Genomic DNA, 17402 nt, shown 5'->3' with positions numbered 1-17402 from the left:
CTGCCCTTGATAGACCCCAGACCCAGGGTACTACCTTCTTGAGGGGGTGCCCCAAGAACCCAGACTCCAGTCCAGTTGATGCAACAGCACGAGGTTTTTATTGAAGCGGCTGTACAGATGGGCAAACTCTGCTCCTAAGAGCAAGAGCCGCATCTTACTGCAGCCCCATGGGGACTTTTAAAGAAAAACCCACAAAAGCCATAAGATTACAATTCCCATACAATTTCGTTTTACAAGATCATGGTCTGATCACAGAGTGGGTACAGTCACTTCCGCATGTACATTCTTCCTGAAACCTCAAGGGGGGTATCAGGGCGAGAGTGGAGTTTACACAAAGGTCACAGTGGTCCTTCCTGGAACACTTGCAACTATCCCAGTCACAGTTGAGCACATCTCTTAACAGAAATCTTTGTACATTGTTACAGGTTGAATAATGGCTGAGTCAGGTGGCCCTTGGAACTAGTTTTCTTTTTAGTTCCTTATTTCCTGGGGCTTGGGGGTGTAAGCCTGAAGGGTTAGGGTCTTTCACCCTGACATGTAGTGGGTGGCAAGGCACCTAGTCATCCCCAGAGCTGCTTCTGAGAGAGAGGCTGGAGCAGCGGCTATAATGAAGTTGGCACAGTAGGTACACATCAGAACTGTCCCAGTAAACAGAAGCAGGGAGCTCCCTGGGCAGATCCACTGTCACATGTCCACCGAGCAGTCTCAAGTGTGACCTCTGGTCAGGATACAAAACCCCATTGGCTCCTTGGGCACTTCCTGTCTCACACAATGACAGGCAACAGCCCACCCAGACCTGAAACAGACAGGGGTAGAGGGCTCAGACCCTTATCGCCCACACCTTGTCAATCACTCACTGCACACATCAGGTCTGTCTTGGGACCACCCTGGATCCAAATCTATCTATGTTGATTACCACTGCCCTGACTGGTCTAGAATACCCCAAGCTATAGCTGAAGCAGACCCATGTTTTCATTTTGTTTTGTTTTTTTCCCAATGCTGAGAATCAAACTCTAGGAAGACAGAGGCAGCTGCTGGAGTTGGGGGAGAGAATAGATAAACAGCAGCTCGAGTGAGAGGCAATACAGTTGAGATCCATTTTCTCACAGATAAGCCAGGCGAAACCCACAGAGAGGCAATTCACACCACTTAGGATATGCCATTGCAAAAGCAGCTCTCACCTTAAAGGGGATAGGAGATAGATGCTAAATTTGAGTTACCATGGCCCAGGAACACAGATTTAGGATACCCCAAACTCCATGTTCCAACCGAAAGGAGTTTTGTGAAGAATGAAGAAAGTCATAAATCACGGTGCTTTTCAAATACTTTGGTGGAGACGTCACCGAGACGGTTGTAGCAAAGCAGAGAGATCCCAGCCATGGGCCTCGGATGCTGTCTAATGACAGTCTTTGCTTTTGGGTTGGTGGAAGCTAGTGGTCTGCCAAGTCAACACATTCCAAAACTTTTTATCTGTTAGTCTTAGAACATTAGGTCCAACCCAGATGTGGGCAAGGAATGGCTATTTAGGGGACCAGAGATAGCTCAAGATAATTGTTATTAGGCCCTGGACCTGTAACATTCCAACCTGTCCACAGTCACTAGAGTTCTAATCAGTTAATTAGCTAGCCTTGCAGAAGGTTCGGTGGGAAGCAATTCTTCTTCTTCTTCTTCTTCTTCTTCTTCTTCTTCTTCTTCTTCTTCTTCTTCTTCTTCTTCTTCTTCTTCTTCTTCTCTCTTCCCCTTCTCCTTCTCCTCCTCCTTCTCCTCCTTCTCTTCCTTCTTCCCTCCTTCTCCTCCTCTTCCTTCTTCTTCTCCTCCTCCTCCTTCTTTTCTTCTTCCTCCTCCTCCTCTTCCTTCTACAGATGGATACAGCTAACAGGGGACCATAAGCTACAGTGCAGACATGCCAAGGCTAGAAGGCTTGTACCCTTCTGGGGCTGCCAGGCAGTGAGGCTGCATGGGGAAACTGTCGGACGCGTCCTCAAACATCAAACACGGAGGGCTGGAAGACAAAACAATCCCACTCCTAGGGTGTATCTACCCATGAGACTGAGACCCCCTCCCACTAAAACTTATTCTTGAATGTCCAGGGCAGCCTTTTCCCTACAGCCAAAGAGTGCAAACAACCAGAACCCCCATCAGTTGATGAATGAGTAAATGCCACACAACCATGGCAGAATACCGTTCAGCCAAAGGAAGAGGGAAGTGGAGACAGGCAGTGTGGACGGACCTTGAAAACGTTACACTCGATGATGAAACCAAGTCCCCTGTGTGGTGGCATGGAGACAGGGGAGTCAAGGAAGAAACTGTGACACTTGTAAATGGATGTCCCCTGTAAGTGGTAAGTGGCCCTGAGAACTGGAGGGAGCTGGTTTAGGGCTCTCTGCTCCCCTCTTCCTTAACCACATAAGGACAAAGAGTTCACCCCTTTGACCCTTCTGTCCTTTCTGCCCATCTGAGGGAAAGTCCTTCACTGGATGCTGAACCCGCCAATACTTTGGTTTCGGACTGACTAGACTCCAGACTATGAGAATGATAATGTGGGCCAGGGTCAAAACCCACCAGCCCCTCTGTCTCTGCCAAAGGGCTTTTAAAGGAATGCCAAGGGGTGGAGCCATTCAACAATGATAAATCCCTGTTGTTCACCAATCATTAGGTCTCAGCCAGGCATGGTGGCACATGCCCGCACTCAGGAGGCTGAAGCAGGGGGTTTGCTGCAAGTTTGAGACTGGATTGGGTGCATAGTGAGTTTCAGGTCAGTCGGGGTTACAATGGGAGACTTTGAGGGAAGGACTGAAATCATTCAGTCTCAGTGTTCTGTGGCAGCAAGAGTGCCCTCAGATACTAAATGGAAGAAGTCAGACAGGAAGGCCACTTAGTGGGATTGCAAGTGTCACTCTGTAGTGACACATTTGTCTAGTATGTGCGAGGTTCATTCTGTTCCCAGCACGGAGTTGGAGGAGAGAGAGCATGTGATTCTACTTGATGAAAAAAATCTAGAACAGGTGAGGCCAGACAGAAGCTCCCACCTCAGGTGCAGGGCAGAGTGCAGAGTGGTAGTTTACGGGTACAGGGGTTCTTTATGGGAAACGCAGCTTTTCCTTCCATGGTGAAAGTATTGATCATGGTGAGCCTTAACTGCGTCAACTACCAGGAGCCTGAGTCAGAGTTCATTCAATCAGCAGCCGAAACAGAAGTGGGCTGCAAGATGGGGCTCTTCTGTATGTCCCTCTGACCCTGGCACTTTCCTAATCCCTGACCCTCCCCCAATGGCACCAGGCTGCAGTGCTCCTGTGGGGCCTGTATCTCCAGGATGAGCTGGGTACCCTGGATTTGGAGGCTGCCATAAGAGGTTTTCCCTGCTGGCTCCCAGGGGTGGGAGGAGTCCAGTACGAGCTGTTCAATCCACTCTCACCCAGTGTGTCTGCACACCATACGCCTTCCACAAGCCTCCAGCAGCATCTCTCCCAGGTGTCTCTGTTTTCTGTCTGAGCATCATGTGCTCATCTGCCTCTGCCACTGAAAAGTGACCTTTTTGTTTTTGTTTTTCGAGACAGGGTTTCTCTGTGTAGTTTTGGTGCCTGTCCTGGATCTCCCTCTGCAGACCAGGCTGGCCTCGAACTCACAGAGATCCACCCGGCTCTGCCTCCCAAGTGCTGCGATTAAAGGCTGCCTCCCAAGTGCATGGGATTAAAGTGCCGCCCAGTGAAGAGTGACCTTTTAAGTCTAGTTTAACTCTGTGGCGCTAATCTAGCGGTCACAGGCTGGCCTCCGGATGCCCCAGTCTGTGTCAGGACACTATCATGCCACAAAACGCTTTCCACTTTAGAACCAAATCCATTGCTCTTTTACAGTCACTCATAGAAGTGTGGCCTTCTGTCTTGTCTTGAAAACTCTGCCAAGCTAGCCACAAGGGTCCTTGGCCCAGCTTCACAGCCCTGTCACCTTTTGACAGGCAGATTTCTGCAGGGGAAGAGCATGGCCCTGCTCTCTGCAGAAGCCACAGTGGCTGGCCTACATAGAGCTGAGTGACACGGGCTGATGAGGATGTCAGAAGTGACAGCTCTGGGAAGAGGACAGTAAAGGGAAGTGGTTTGGGAAAAAAAAAAAAGTTCCTGGACCAGCAGAACAGTTCAGCAGGCAAAAGTGCCAAGTTTGATGACCTGAGTTTGATCCTCAAGATCCCCATGAAAGAAAAGAACTGACTTCTGAAGCTTTAGTGCGTGTTTGTTTATGTGTGTGTGTGTGTGTGTGTGTGTGTGTGTGTGTGTGTAATCTCACTTAGCATTATTCTCAAGGCACAGCACTCTCCTTTGAATTCAGGTTTCCTGACCCCCACCCCCACCCCCCAGTTTTCTGGCAGACTGTCAAGGGTGCTAGAGTTTGCCCCTCGTCTTCCTGGGTATCATTGCAGTCACCCATCCTTCTCTGCCAGCACTGGCCAGCAGTATCTTTAGTGTGGCTTTCCTTGGGGCCACAATATCTTCTTTGCCATCTATGAGCGCTGAGTTCAGTGGTATTCAGTTTCTACTCTTCTATTTCTTTTCTTTTTAAAATTTATAAATTGGTTTTGATTTTGGGCTGGATCTAATCCTTTACACCCCGTGTGACAAAGCTTGTTGCCTGACTCTGGCTTGTGTTATCTCTCTGGAATGGCACTCTCCGGGGGTGTTATTTCCAAGACCCTGGGTTTGTCTGAAGGCAGTTTTCCCCTTGCGTTTTCACTGGAACACAAAGAGGCAAGTGAAATATGCGCAGACTGAAGGTCTCCCTGCTTCTCCAAACACCAACCAAGGTAGAGCAATGACCTCTGGGTCCTGCCACCTCTTCCTCCAGATCAGGGTCCCCAACAGTTCGAAGCCACTCAAGCAACTACCAATGTGCAAAGGCCACTCAGCTGGGTCATGGAGGATTACGATTGCCGTAGATAGAATGGGCGCTTTTTAAAGAGCGGGTTGAGGAGGTCGGGGGAGGGGTGGTGACTTTCACCCCACTCCTAAAGCTGAAACACTGTGGCAGCTTCTACTCTCTGGAATGACTCAAGGCTACATTGTATCACTTACTGAAGCCTGGGAGAGGGAGGCACAGATTCTGTTCCCTCCCTGAGTGCTCCCAGAGAGCCACTTTGTCAGCCCCCTCCTCCTGACACTGCCCGAAGCTGTGGGTCCACCAGGCTGTCCATCTTTCCTTCAGCTGCAGAGATAAGCAGGAGGGGGCTCTCTCTCCCACCTGAGGTACCTGGAGTTCACGTCTTAAGAGGTGGTGTTTTTCCCCAGAGAGGCTACCACGAAGTCTCCTTCCTTGGGGGCTGGCATCCCGGGCAGCTCCCTGCATCCTGGAAAGAAACGCAGACAGTGGTCGCCAGGCTTGTGGGGCAGTGGAGATCAGGCTCTGAACCTTGCAGCTCTGTTCCCTCTCACTTCTCTTCTTGCTTCATAACCCTGAGCTCAGCCCCTAAGTTCACAAAGCTGTCGCCTTGCCTTGGGGGCACAGCATCCTTGGGGACCACATAAGCTTCAGTTAAGCAGAGTATCCAGTTCCTGTCCCTGCCCAGGAGAGGTCACCCCCGCAGATCTGGGGAGCTTGCAGACTCAAAGCAAACTAAAGTCTGGTCTCTGAGGCCACCCCCTTCCATCACAGGCAGAGTGCTCCCCCAGCTTTCCAGAGGAGTAAGCCCCCCAGATCTAGGTCTCCAGTTCAGGATTATTCTGGCCAGATCTACCCCAAAGCCTTTTCATTTCAGGTTTACCTGGCTCTGTCACACTGAGGGCCACCTGCTCTTCAGTTCAAGCCTTGATTTCTTAGATGGGAGAGGACACTTCTGCCAGAATATTCCTCTCCTACCTGCCCTTACAGGTGGACTGGCTGTTCCAGTGGGACATCCAAGGAGCAAGCATTGTCCACTGACAGCACTGACCTCGGCTTATGCCACTTTCTAACTTTCCATTTCAATTCTGAGGTGTTGGGGGCAGGAAAGCCCAAGTACCTGCCCATCTAACCACTTTCCTGTGTAACTTGAGCGGGTCGGTTTGGTTTCTTGAGTCTCCATTTCCCATCTGTAAAATAGAATAGATGATGGGTGTTTCCAGTCATTGTCTGGGTCCCGAGGGCAGGTTAGAGTTGTGCATTTTGTGAATCCTGAGCCTGCCTCTCAAACACTGGGCTTCTGAGCCCAGGACGTGTCTTCCAGGCAGTCAGCTTTGACAGGTAATGCTTGGAAGGCTCTTCCTCGAGGGCAGAGGGTAGAGGGCAGCATTCCTGGCAGCTTGCAGGTACGGCCTGCCAGATCCCCTGGCCCCGCCCAGCAGTGTTCCAGTTTCTGATGTCAATTAGTTCTGCTGACTTCATCAGGGAGGAAGCTTGGGAAGATAAGCAGGCAGGCCAGAGTGTAAACAAGAACAGGGGCTCCTGGAGGGGGCGGAGCTATGAGCCCAGACAGGACTAAATCGGAAGGGGCTGCAGGTGGCTGAAGACCTCTCCCGTGGGTGAACCAATGGGAAGGACACTCACGTTTAGAGGTAATGTGTGCGACTAACAGGACCTCATGAGCCAGGCAGCCCATGTATGAGAGAACACCCAGGAGAGAGGGTGCTGGCCACAGATTTACATGACCCAGACTATCAGGTCAAAAGCTGAATGCTTCCACTTGTAGACTGGACATATGACAGGGGGCTGGGGCCAGGCAGTGTCTGGCTCAGGAGGGCTCCAGGCTGCTCGGGATGAGCCTGTGCCCCTGGTCTTCCTGTTACCCAGGGCCCCTCTAAAACTGAAGTCAGCTGTGCATGAACCAGGCCAGCAAGAGGCTGGGGCATCATTGGCTGTAAAGAGCACGGCGCAGGCCAAGAGGTGGCTGTGAGTAAGGCGGGTGGGTAGGAACCTCCCAAACAGACATGTAAGAAGGTGTTTGGATCAGCGCCCAGTAAGGGAAGAATATACCAGTCAGGGAAGAGATGAGCCAGGTAGCTTGGGAAGCCATCAGGGGAGCTGGTTGTGCATCCCAGCATAGAGGCCCACCTCCCAGGGGTGATCCAGGCTGGGTGGGTGCTTCCAAGCTTCTGTCAGCTGCTCTGCCATCTGCTTTCACACCCAACAACTGATGAGCCCCAGGGAATTCACAGGCGGCAGGGGCCTGGCAGCTGCTCTGGGCACAGCAGCCTCCTCCCTCCCTCCCTCAATGCCGGGCTCGCTATGGTCCACAGCCTGGAGAGTCTGAGCCCGTCGTTTCCTATTGCCTATCTCAGCTGCACAAAGTGTGTCTTCCCAGAGCACAGCCCTCAGTAGGCTGCCCTCCCCTGGGCAGAGGCTCCCCAGCCAGTCCTGGAACTGCAGCTACCCAGACTGGCAGGCTAATGCACTAGTTGGCCAGGGCCACCACAGAACCAACCGCTGGACCCAACCCCTGGTACTGTTTCCTGATTCTGGCTCACAGAGGCTGGAAACCCAAGACCAAGGGTCCAACCAGGCTGGTGTCTCCTGAGGCCTGTAAGACGGCCATTCCTGTGGTGCTTTTCATAGCTTGTGTTTTGTGTACACAGCCCTGACATCTGGGTTCAAATCTCTCCTATACTACGTCTACTACTCAAACTGGATTAAGCCTACCCTAATGGTCTGACTTGTCTGTACACGTGTTCATATGTGTGTAGGTGCACATATGTGGGTGAGTGTGTCTGGAGGCCAAGTGGCAATCTCTGTCCACGGACTAAGCTATTGCCCCACCCCCGAAAGGGCTCATTTAATCACCTCTTTAAAGGCCCTGTTTCCAAATATGTCACTAACTATGGCACTCAAACTCGGAGCTTCAGAATTTGAAAGGGGGTACACTTCAGCCCACAGCAGCCACTGGGGGACCCTGGGTCTCATCAGTGGGCTGTAAGTCCACATAGGGACCCCTCTTCAGGTTCTCTAGTGTTTTGTGGTCTGTGTCTTCCAGGAAGGAGCTCCTGTAGGGCTAGGGTGAGGTCAAGTCCTCTTGGGGTACCTTGTCTGGCTACAGAATTCTGGGGTCAATGTGGACGTTTATGAAACACTGAATGATTTTCCAGGTATGGTGGCTCATACTTTTTTTTTTTTTTTTTTTTTTGGTTTTTCGAGACAGGGTTTCTCTGTGTAGCTTTGCGCCTGTCCTGGAACTCACTTGGTAGCCCAGGCTGGCCTCGAACTCACAGAGATCCGCCTGGCTCTGCCTCCCGAGTGCTGGGATTAAAGGCGTGCGCCACCACCGCCCGGCCATACTTTTAATCTTAGCACTTGGGAGTCAGAGACAGGTAGGTGAATCTTTAAGTTCAAGGCCAGCCTGGTCTACAGAGTGAGTTCCAGGACAGCCAGGGTTGTTACACAGAGAAACCCTGTCAAAAAAAAAAAAAAAAAAGCAACAACAATAATAAATAAACTGCTGAATAATTAAATGTGAAGGGGCAGGAAGTCCAGAAGAAGAGGCTAGTGTTCTAGAGTATCTAGCCCCTGCTGCCCTTGCCTGGCACAACCTCTCACATATAACAGTGGTGGCATCACCCACCAAGTTTCTGAAGAAGTTTCATGTCCACATTCTCCAAGCCTCATCATGACAACCGTGGAAAGAAAGAGCTGGAGCAACCCTTGCTACAACTAACCACTGAGCTAGATCAGGTCCAGCTTGCTCAAGGGTGGGGCTAGGATTCTGCCTGGGCCTAAGCAACACTGTAGGGCTGTCCTGGAGCCTAGAACTGGGCTGGGCTTCCAGGAAGTGAGTGATTCATGGCTGTTACTGCCCTGCAGATGGCACTGACAGGATCAGCCCTGCACCTAAGCCACCCAGTACCAGGCACAGCAGCAAGGCAAGGTAGACTTGGCCCCCTCTGTCTCAGTCTGCAGCAGCAGGAGAGCTGCAGGAGAGCACGGGTGGCTCTCTAGCCTTCTGGAAGGCAGACCTTGCTGCGAGGCTTGGCTCTGTCACATCAGAGCTCTGCACTCTTGGACCATATAGCATACTCTTTGCTGGTCAGATGTGAATAGATGCCATCGTGCAACCAACATCTGATTACTAACGCTATGTGCAGGGATCATTTTAGACATTGGAGACAGTAAGGAACAAGTCCATATGCCTATGGAATTTTCACGGAGAGGAGCAGACATGCCTTGAGGGCAGTGCTGAATACAGCCCTGCTGTGCCTTGGGACCCTTTAGCTGGGGGGGTGGGGGGTGGGGGGGAGTGTCCAGGGAGACAGACCTCCCTGAGGTAGACGTGTTGAGCTTGTCTCACGTTAATTAGCATCAGGAATAGCAGCTCAAGTTCCTTGGGCCTGTTAGAAAGGGAACAGTCAAGTGACTGACAGGAAGACACCATCCCTTGTCTCTCTGGAGGCTGTAGACCCACATCCATCCACAGATTCAGCTGCCATGCCCTTGGAGGGTAGCCCTCATCCTCCTCGTCCTCCTAGCCTTCCCTTGCCTGCTGGGGCCAGCCTGCAGGACTCTTCCCAGCTGCCAGGAGACCAGGACCTAAAAAAGGGACGGATGCCCAAGGTCACATTGCTCGTGGGCACACACCGGCAGTTCCAAAGCCTCCCACCGCCAGTACACGACTTCCTGGGCAGCATTTCTGCGCTGCTGGGGATTCTGCCTGTCATTACAGCCCTCCCCCGGCCGGCGCGCGTGCAGACCCAGCAGCGCCCAGGAGCAGCGAGAGCCACAGCCTCGCGACGTTCAGCGCACCCGGCCTCTTCGATCGCCCTCCCCACGCCCGGGCCCCTCAGTCCCCTCCTCTGATCCCTCCCGTTTCTTCCTGGGCCCCCACTCTGCTCCCCAGCCTAGGCTCCCTCGATCTTCTGCTCCTTCTCTGTCCCCAAGTCCAGCGTCTCCTGTCCTCACCCTGGTCACCTCCTCCCCGGTCCCCACACCCCGCCCCGGGTCCCCGCCGCCCTCTCTGCGTACCGGGTGACGCAGCACCGCCTCCCGCTCCCGCCTCCCCGCGACTCCGCCGGGCTGACTGCAGGGGCCGCTAACGGTCCCGCGCCCCCCGGCGTCCGCGCGCCCCGCGCCCGGCGGACGAGGCCGCGCCGGCGGCGATGGGCGCGATGGGGGCGGCGGAGCCGCTGCAGTCGGTGCTGTGGGTGAAGCAGGAGCGCTGCGCCGTCAGCCTGGAGCCCGCGCGGGCGCTGCTACGCTGGTGGCGGAGCCCGGTGACCGGGCCCTGCGCGCCCGATGCTAGTGAGTGTGGCGGTCCGGGGCTGGTGGGGCCGGGCGCTGCATCCACCCTGGGCCTGCGCTTTGGGCAGGCCGGGGTTGGGGGAACCCCGGAGGGAGGAGGAGACTCGGGGCACCGGGAGAGGCGGCCAGGGCACTCAAGGCGCAGGGGATCCGAGGTGCAGGGCCCTGGTGCCGGGCGGTCTCAGAATTTCGCGGCCGCTGGCGGGGAACCGTCCCAGCGCGGAGGGCCCAGACATTCCAGGAACTGGGATGACAAAGCCTCTGGAGGTGCTGGAGGGGGAGGGGAAGGGCGAGCGTCCGCAGCCCCAGAGCATCCGCGGGATCCCAGGGGAGGTCTGTTGCTGCTCAGGCACACCTGGACAGGACTGGTTTCTGGTCACCCCCTTCCTCCAATACAGTGAACCCAAGTACAGACACATGCTTCTCTACCGGAGAAGCCCAGAAGTGCCCTGGAGGGACTTCCTGTGATTAGGCAGTTGAACAAGGGGCTTTGACTTTCTATTGGGGTATGCACCCTGCTCAGAGGCCCTCAGGACTGAGAGAAGAGTCGCTTAGATAAACACGGGAAAGATGCAACCCACCCGCAGTGGCTGAGATGGCACAAGGACACTGGAGCCTCTCTCTCCCGACTTCGTTGCAGGTCTATCCTGGTGGCCTAGGGATTGACAGAGGTTTATAAAAATGTCATTAAGTCCTCCTTAAAAGGAGGATTACAGAAGATTGTGTGTGGACACCAGGGGTGAGGGCACCCAGGGGTGGCCTTGTGGATGTATTCCGTTTCATTCATTCATTGCTTTTTGTTTGGTTTTGGTTTTCCCTATGTGGCTCAGGTCAGCCTCAAACTGGGATCACAGACATGTGCCACCAAGCCCAGCTTTATTTTTCTGTCTCCCTCTTTCTTTGCTGGGGATGATGGAATCCAAGAGCTTGCTAAACAGACTCTACCACCAAACCGCAAGCATGCCCTCCAAGTGTCCCTTGAGTGCCTGCCTGCTAGAGATGAACCTAGGGATCCTAGCCTGGGACACATGTGAATTCTCTGCTGCAGTGGAGGACATTTTCCATTTAAGGAAGCAGAGAGGGACACATGGGGATAAATGTGTCAGGACTTGGATCCTGAGAAGAGGCTCTGAGAGTAGGTATCAAGGGTGAGCCACAAAGGGATGGTACTGACCAGTACAGGGTGGGCTGAGCAGACCTCTCTTATATGATGCATTTGCCCAGACAGACCTGGAGTGCTGATGTGCACATGGGGGTGGGGGGGATGGGTGATGTGCACATGGGGGGGGGGGGTGATGTGCACGTGAGGGGAGGCTGATAGAGGCAGGAAGAATCTCAGGGCATGGGTGTGTCAGGGTCAAGGTTGATGGGGGAAACAGCTGAAGAACAGGGTCTAGGACTCCTGCGGCCTGGCAGGCTGAAGTGGGCACTGACCTTTATTGTGGGTGTAAAGGGACCCCCTGGAAGGTGGTATCCAGCTTAACTTTTTACAAAGACTTGATGATCTCTTCAGGGAGAGAGAGGAGGGACAGAAGAGAGTGGAAGGGAGGCAGTCAACCCAGTCTGGGTGGAGATGGGGGAGGTAAGGGAGGGTTGGGAGTAGTGGGATTGACTGTCACTTTGAGAAGGGACCTGTGGGAGAAGCACGGATTTTTTTTTTTCTATTAAAAATTGTCGAGAGTGGGAGTAGCGCGAGTCAGGACTCTCTGGCGGACATTCTGAGTTTGGGCCGTCAATCATCCGTCCCCTCATTCAACCCAGAATGGCTTTTTGGTGTCCTGTAGGTAGCTGGAGCTGTAAGTAGTCTGACATTGTGCCGTGAGGCCCTGCAGACTGAGCTTTGGGTAGGTAGGGCTAAGGTGGCCTCAGACTGGTGGCCAAGCTGGTTGCTGGCCTTGGGATCAAAGCAGCATTGTCTTTGGAGTGCCTTTCCGTGGCTCAGTGCCTAGGACTTGATTACCCTGAAGTCGTCCTATGTGCCCCCGGCCCCTCCCGGAGCCGCTTCTCTCTTGTTCTCTGACTTGACCACTGTTTTGCCTAGGCCTGAGGGGGCTGAGTTTCAGGTCAGCAAGCCCCCACCGCGGCCTAGAGCCTAGGCTTCGGATAGGGTGATGGCACGGGGTGCTCAGGATGTGTGAGCTGCTGGCCTCCGCTCTGTTTCATACACACCCACTGGCCTCCGAGGTGGGGGAGTTCTACTGGCCCAGCTGGGGCTTGCAGCTGAGCAAACCCAACTCCCAAAAGAGCCAGCGCTGCCTCTTTTGGGTCTGGGAGGCCACGAAGGCACAGAAAGGGCCCCGCCTCTACTTCATGAGCTGTGGGGGTGGGGCATCACCCGTGGCCTGTTGTCAACGTGGGCACAGTTGTGGTTTCTGGTGCCCACATTCGAGGTTTGGTGTGCTGGCAGTGTCTACTTTTAGCCTGCTTGTTTTTAGCTGGCAGGTGGCTTCCACAGCTGGCCAGCTCTGTGGCGTGAGTATTGTGTCACCCCTGTGAAGTGTGGGGCTACTTTTGTGTGGGCTCATCCATAACCATCTGGTAGCAGTCCAACAGACCCGGCCTCTCTAGGACTGCTGCGAGGGACCAGTCCATAGGCTGCCTCAGAAAGTACCCGGCTCACTTCCCCTTCTCTGGTACTCTCCACCTCTCTGGAAGTAGAAAAACAAGTTGACAAACTCTAGCTTAGGAGGGAGAGGGGAAGGGAGATGCCTTCTCCCTCCCTCCCCTCCCCGTTTTCAGCCCCCAAAGAATTAGGCCTACTTTATAGAGTGAGGTGAGCTCGAAGTCTGTGGAGTCAGGCGAGCAGGCTATGAGCAGTTCGTGGCACATTTAATTCAGTTAGCCAGGGGCACTGCCAACCTGCCACTCCCCCAGGTGTGTCTGGACACACCTGAATTGCCTTGGTTGGGAACCATGGGCAGAGGATTGTGCAAAAACAGATTGTAGGACGTGTGAGAGGCTGGCAACCTTGGAATTCCAGGACGGCCCTTAGGGGCACTGTGCACCCAGCTGGGTATTTCGACTACTCCTTCATTCTCTCCTGTTTTTAGACGTGCAAACATGGACCGATTTGCTTGGTCCCTAGGTGCCTGGTGCACAGCAGGAGCAGGCTTTGAACCCAGGCACACACTCTTTCTGGGGCAGGTGTCACACTGGCTGCCAAGTGCCCAGCAACAGAGATAAGGACTCAATCTTGGGAAAGAGAGAGAGATATCAGCACTGGAGGAAGCTGAGCCAGCAAGTGCTTCTCTAGACCGCAGCCTGAGCGGAAGTGGGGCAGACTGAAAACAGGAAATGGGGGGGGGGCTTCTTTAAGTGGGTCACTAGTTGAACTTGAGGCAGCCCGGAGTGATTGATATCTGGGCTTCTCCCCATGGCTGCAGTAAGGCACACTATCAATTCTGCATTAGTTCTTTCAGAGTACGGGCTGTGTGTCTGTGTGTGCTGAGGGCTCAAGCATGGCATTGGGACCACTGCCTAGGCTCCACCTTTGTGGGGAGAACCTCCCTTATCTTCTACCAGCCTCTACCAGCCTCCACTTGGGTGCCCCAAAGCTGGCAGTAAATTCAGCTGGCAGTAAGTTCATGGGCAAGTCACTGCTGTCTTTGCCTACATCCTCATCACACACGACCCTCCCACCATGGGTCAAGAATGAGCAAGTTTACGAAAATAAACCATGGGACTGAGGGTACAGCTCAGCTGTAGAGTGCTTGCCTAGCAGACACCAGGCCCTAGGATGGGCCACCAGCACCCCCTTGCAAAAAAAAAAAAAAAAAAAATATATATATATATATATATATATATATATATATGTGCTGATTTAATAAAATCTTGAAAGCAGAGGCTGGAGATATAGCTCTGTAGCTGAGAGTGTGTACTGCTCTTGCAGAGGACCTGAGTTTGATTCCCAGAACCCACATCGAGTAACTCACAACCACCTGTAGCTACAGCTTCAGGGGGGATCCAATGCTTCTAGAGTCAGTGGCACCTGTACTCACCTGCACTTACTCTCACACACACAGACATAATTTTAAAATAAAAATAAATCTTTTTTAAAAAGTCTAGAAAGCAAAAAAAAAAAAAAAAAAAAAAAAACAAGCCGGGCGGTGGTGGCGCACGCCTTTAATCCCAGCACTCGGGAGGCAGAGCCAGGAGGATCTCTGTGAGTTCGAGGCCAGCCTGGGCTACCAAGTGAGTTCCAGGAAAGGCGCAAAGCTACACAGAGAAACCCTGTCTCGAAAAAAAAAAAAAAAGTCTAGAAAGCAGAAAAATTACTTTAGAAATTATGCATACAAAGTGCTTAATGCTTGGTGTGATTGTGTATGCAAATATGTATGAAAGGAAAGCGAGGAATAGCTATAGGCTATTTTCCATATTATCTTGCTGTTGCGAACATGGTTTTTTATTTTTTGTTTTAAAGAGCAGCTTCACTGAGATCTGATTCTCCTGCAATCAAATCCTCATATTTTAAGGGCACAGTTCCATGTGTTTTGATAACTCTGCACCTGTGTAAACATAGTCAAGATAGGGCACAGGAGCCACAGCCCAGAACCTCCCCCTCCCCCTGTGCAGTTCTGGGGTAGATCTCTGCCCAGCAGTCTCCAAGGGATGGGTTTCACTCTGCAAGTGGTTCATAGAAATACAGCCACACAACTCATCTCACTGGTTTTATCTATCTATCTATCTATCTATCTATCTATCTATCTATCTATCTATTTCAAGACAGAGTTTCTCTGTGTAACAGTTCTGGTTGTCCTGGAACTCTGTTTGTAGACCAGGCTGGCCCCAAACTCACAGATATCTGCCTGCCTCTGCCTCCCGAGTGCTGGGATTAAAGGCGGGCACCACCACCACCCGGCTCCTTACTGGTTTTAATCACCATGTAACCGTGATTAATTCTTTTTGGCTTAAATTGTGTGTGTGTGTGTGTGTGTGTGTGTGTGTGTGTGTGTGTGTGTGTGTGTTCACCACATGCATGCACACACATAGTTTGTACATTGATGCCTTCTTGGACTTGTTTCCATCTTTGGCCGTGTGGGTAAGGATTCTGGGATCCTTTGGGGGTATCTGCCTTCCTTTTTCTCGTGTGCAACTTTAAAGGAGAAAGCAGGATCAAGCTAGACGGAAGAAAAGGACTGTGTCGAGATATGCTTTTTATTTGTTGTGTTTGAGTATGTGAGAAATCAGTACTACACTTTTGTTGTTGCTGTTTTGAGAGTGGGTCTTACTTTACAGGCCAGCCTGGTCTATGTAGCTCAGGTTGGCCTCACACTTGAAGCAGTCCACCTACCTCAGCCTTCCAAATGCTGGAATTATAGGCACGAACCATACAGGACTCTCAATACCTTTGTAAATGATTAGTGGGAGGAAGTTTCTTAAAGTCAGAGTCCGGGGAATTACAGGTGTTTATATAAAAGCAAATTCTTACAAGAAACCTGAGATTCTGTGGATGAGGGACAGGTCTTCCTAGCCTACATGGAAACAGGAAAGGCTAAACTATATGACTACAGGAACATTGTAAGACATCTGTAAGATGTCGGGCAACAGTGGCTCATACCTTTAACCCCAGCACTTGGGAGGCAGAGCCAGGTGGATCTCTGAGTTTGAGGCCAGCCTGGTCTACATAGTGAGTTCCAGGACAGCCAGAGCTACACAGAGAAACCCTGTTTTGAAAAACCAACCAACCAAACGTATAAACAAAAAACTTCTGTAAGATACCAAAAAGGTGCGTGTGTGTGTGTGTGTGTGTGTGTGTGTGTGTGTGTGTGTGTGTGTGATGGCAAAGCTTAAAAAGTTAGAGCCTTTTAAGCATCTATGAAAATAAAAGTCAGGTCTCATGGTACATATCTCTAATCCTGGCACTTGGGAGGGAAGGGGATGACCACCAGGACCAACTTGGACTATACAGCGAGTCTCTGTTTCAAAACAAAACAAGACTGGTAGGAAAGTGGAACCAGGAGTGGAGATACACACCTATAATCCCAGCACTTGAGAGATAGGGGCAGGAGGACATGAGGTCAAAGCCATCCTGGGTTACATAGTGAGACCTTCTCTCCAAAAACATTGAAAGACATAGACACTCCATCAGAGCAATGACAGTGAATGGGAGACTAGATGATAGACAGCTAGGTGACAGAAAGATAAATTACTGATAGATAAGTAGATGATAGAAAGATAGGTTGATAGGTGGTAGATAATTGATGGACATATTCATAAAAAGATAACTGGTATATAATTGACTGATAACTTATTGCTAGATAGGTAAATAGTAGATTATTGATAGATAGGTAGATGATAAATAGAAGATAAATAGATAGATGATTGACAGACGTCATTCACAGGAACAGATTCCGGAGTGGATGCCACAGGGGTGCTATCCTCAGCCTGTGGACTGGCTGCAGAGCTTCCCTGCTGACGGTACTTTAGGAACCCACTGGGGTGGGCACAGTTGGAGGACCAGAGCAGTCACTGCTCTGCTGTTTTGGGAAAGCAATCTCAATATCTTGAAAATATGAAAATCATTGTCTTTGACTTAGCATCTAATCTTTTGTCTTTCTTGGTGCCGAAGGTGGAACCTAGGGCCTCACACATGCTAAGTGCCTGCTTTGCTGAGGAACTACACTTGACTCCACACCTTAAATTCCACTTTTGATTATGTATCCTAAGGAAAGCAAACATGGGTTTGTAGGCCACTGCTTGCTCTTGAAGATACAATGTCCGTGTTTGTTGAGACCTTGCTGATATTTTTTCTTTGCATTTCCCCAACCTGCCCACATTCTTGTCAGCCCTCTCCTCTCTCTGGCAATTTATTAACACAGATCCTTTTGTTCTGAGGCTTTTCATTGGCAGCTGCCACCTGTCCAGTGCTTCTGTCCAGATCTGTCCCTGAGGTGGTTAGCTTGAGGACATCATCTTAGTCCTTTTCTTCCATTTTTCAGCCCCTGTAGGACTTGAGGGCCACACTCTAAGTGGCTAGGCCTGACAACAATTTTTCTGTGGACCCCCATAGATCTTGGTCCTGGAGTCAACCCCAGTACTGTCGGTACAAGCCCTGTGGTGTGGAAGTGCCTGGCATGTGGAGCCAGTTCTCATCATAGGGAGCAAGTCCGTTATGTTTGGACAGCTTGACTGTGTCTACCCATCTGGGGACATGAGGAAGGCTGCCAGAACTCTGACACTCTTGCTGGTTTAGCCTCTTACAGTGACTCCAGGCATCG

The 17402-nt window shown here is 51.7% G+C and overlaps 1 protein-coding gene and 1 long non-coding RNA gene across 2 annotated transcripts in view; one reads left to right on the top strand and one right to left on the bottom strand.

The window, feature by feature from the left end:
* Positions 1-75: 75 nt before the first annotated feature.
* On the bottom strand, positions 76-10006 carry LOC128116917 (uncharacterized). The gene is made up of 2 exons (XR_008220628.1): positions 9910-10006; positions 76-5335 (listed from the first exon to the last, which is right to left on the bottom strand). It is a non-coding gene; the product is annotated as an uncharacterized LOC128116917 (long non-coding RNA).
* Cerk (ceramide kinase) overlaps positions 9990-17402 on the top strand; it is a 46177-nt gene continuing 38764 nt past the window's right edge. Inside the window, exon 1 of the mRNA XM_052748579.1 lies at positions 9990-10185. Coding sequence (XP_052604539.1) covers positions 10044-10185 — 142 coding nt within the window. The 5' untranslated portion in view covers positions 9990-10043. The remainder of the gene's footprint in view (positions 10186-17402) is intronic.

This window comes from Peromyscus californicus, unplaced genomic scaffold (genome assembly GCF_007827085.1).
Source record: "Peromyscus californicus insignis strain IS unplaced genomic scaffold, ASM782708v3 Scaffold_20__1_contigs__length_68692818, whole genome shotgun sequence".
Classification (NCBI taxonomy): Eukaryota; Metazoa; Chordata; class Mammalia; order Rodentia; family Cricetidae; genus Peromyscus; species Peromyscus californicus.
The sequence above is the reverse complement of the archived record's forward strand: the minus strand, read 5'-3'. Positions and strand labels throughout refer to the sequence as shown.